Below are 2,383 nucleotides of genomic sequence, written 5' to 3' on the forward strand. Positions count from 1 at the left end.
TCGTCAGCCACCAAGGGACATGCTCAACTGGTTAAGGTCAAACAACTGACTAGCAAATCTATGGTATTGAGCAGAATATTTGCTGTAGCCCATCTTTTATACGAAGACAAAACAATGTACATGATAACACTTCCAATCAGTTAAGACCAAAAGCCACGAGAGCCACTGCCTGGTATTGCATTATTATTATTATTACTATTATTATTATTATTATCATTATTATTATTATTATTATTAAGGGTGCAAGCTGGCAGAATCATTAGCATACCAGGTAAAATGCTTAGCAGCATTTCATTTATCTTTAAATTCTGGGTTAAAAATTCCACCAAGGTTGACTTTGCCTTTCATCCTTTCAGGGTCAATAAAATAAGTACCAGTTATGCACTGGGATTAATGTAACTGACTCACCCACTTCTACAAAACTGCTAGCCTTGTGACAAAATTTGAAACCATTATTATTATTATTATTATTATCATTTTGATACTTTATTTAGGATATCAGTGTTTTGTACTGATGGTGTTCATTTTCTTCATAGTTATAAGCTATTACTGTTTTTTATTTTTCATTTTTTTTTTTGTTGGGGGTGGGATAGCAGATAATTTATTTACAGAGAAATTCCAGACCATATCAACATTTGCTTTTTATTTTATAACCCAAGGAAATAAAAGAATCAAACCCACTTGAGTCATTCAAACATACAAATTTAATTTATCTCATATTTTTTTTGCTACTAATTCCTTTGTGATGTATTGCTTGTAATTCACGTTTTACAGATTTGATTTGTTATAGCTAACTAAAATTAACAAATAATCTATTTTTGAAAAGCCATATAAATGAATTTAGTAAAATATATTTATTCACAAAAAGAACTTCTCTCCTCACAAAGATTCCATTTGGACAGTTTCTGTTTCCTTTCCATTTTCTTTTTAATGCTCAAGTGTCTGCTGTTCTATGCTGGAATTCCTTAATAGTGCTACATTTTTATTTTAATCTAATAGAATCAATAGGTTGGGCATGTTTTCTAAAATGTCTATCTTCTTTCTAAGCTTTTAACAACATTCAATTAGATTTCTGCTCCCAATTTTATTTTGAATTGGCGGAATCTTTGTATTAGCTTTAGGTGTGTGGTATCTTTATATTAATTTTTAAATAGTTTCACTTGTTGTTTATATCTCAGCTCATGGAAACGGTGTTGTTTTATATTTTGTTGTAAGCTAGATATATCTATTTTGAAATTTTCATCTCCTGGGTTGTGTTTATTATAGGATTTCTAATTTAGTTCACTTGATGCCTCTCTTCACTTCCCTTTTTTATTTTTGTTTAAATTAAATATATAGTATAATTTGCCTAATATGAAATTTCTTCCAATATTTTTTTAAATAATTTTTCCATTATAATATCAAGAACAGTTAAGTTTATAAAATGAGTTCTGTAACTGTTTCAAGAAATCTTACTATTCTACATTAGTAATACAATATATAACTGGAGTTTACTTAGGTGTTATTAAAAGAAAGGAGAATCTTTGCAGAATAATTTACCAATTTGTTAATTCTTCAGAATAATTTGTTATTCTTTAGAATGACTGTAGACCCTTTAGAATTGTCCCCCAACACCTATTTTGTGTTTCTATTCAATTTTATGTTTTGAAATGGAACTAGGGAAATATCCTCTTGTCTCTCAAATAATTTTATAGTTGGTTGGCAGCCACAATGAAACTATTATGGTAGAAATTTTCTTTGAGGAAGTTCATATTATTTCATTTCAATAAATGTCCATTGTTACTTTGGTTATCTTGACAAATCGAACATGTACTTACAAGTGAAAACTACTTAAGGATTAAATATTATTATATAACGTACTAAAACTGCTGAGTTTTATTTCCAGTGAAAATTAGTCTATTTATTTAATGCTTTTTATGCTGAGGAAACGTCTTTTGAAGCTGTCAGTTATCTGTTAATAAAAACTGTTGGTTCTCTACAGATTTCATCGCAAAACGTTCTTGGAAAGGAAGTTGAATCAAACGTTGGTTGTATTAGTGACGAAGACCACCAAGCTGTTGGTGGTATTGCATCATCTCCTCCTCCTCCTTCTTCTTCACTACCACAGGTAACATTGGCTTTGGTCTGGCTGCCCTCCTCCTCCAATTCAATAAAAAAAGAAGTGAAAATTAGTGTAATGGCTATTGATTCACCCCTTAGTGAAATTAATTGCTACTCCACTTTGAACCTTTTCACAGATTACGAAAACCGACCCCGCCAATTTAAAAAAAAAAAACAAGGAATTTTACACTTTGTATTTATTAGCTTTTGATATGCATGGCTTCCGTTAGTTTTATATATTTGTAAACACCTGGCAAAAATACAAAGAAACACATTTGTCGTT

General features: G+C 30.2%; 1 protein-coding gene across 1 annotated transcript in view; it reads left to right on the forward strand.

Annotated features, from left to right (window-relative positions):
• The window catches only part of LOC106878541 (microtubule-associated protein tau), a 48,665-nt gene that overhangs the window by 28,122 nt on the left and 18,160 nt on the right, over window positions 1-2,383 (forward strand). The window contains exon 12 of the mRNA XM_014927777.2: window positions 1,982-2,107. Within this exon, the coding sequence (XP_014783263.2) occupies window positions 1,982-2,107 (126 nt within the window). The remainder of the gene's footprint in view (window positions 1-1,981; window positions 2,108-2,383) is intronic.

The sequence above is a fragment of the Octopus bimaculoides genome, chromosome 4 (assembly GCF_001194135.2).
Source record: "Octopus bimaculoides isolate UCB-OBI-ISO-001 chromosome 4, ASM119413v2, whole genome shotgun sequence".
NCBI classification, from domain to species: Eukaryota; Metazoa; Mollusca; class Cephalopoda; order Octopoda; family Octopodidae; genus Octopus; species Octopus bimaculoides.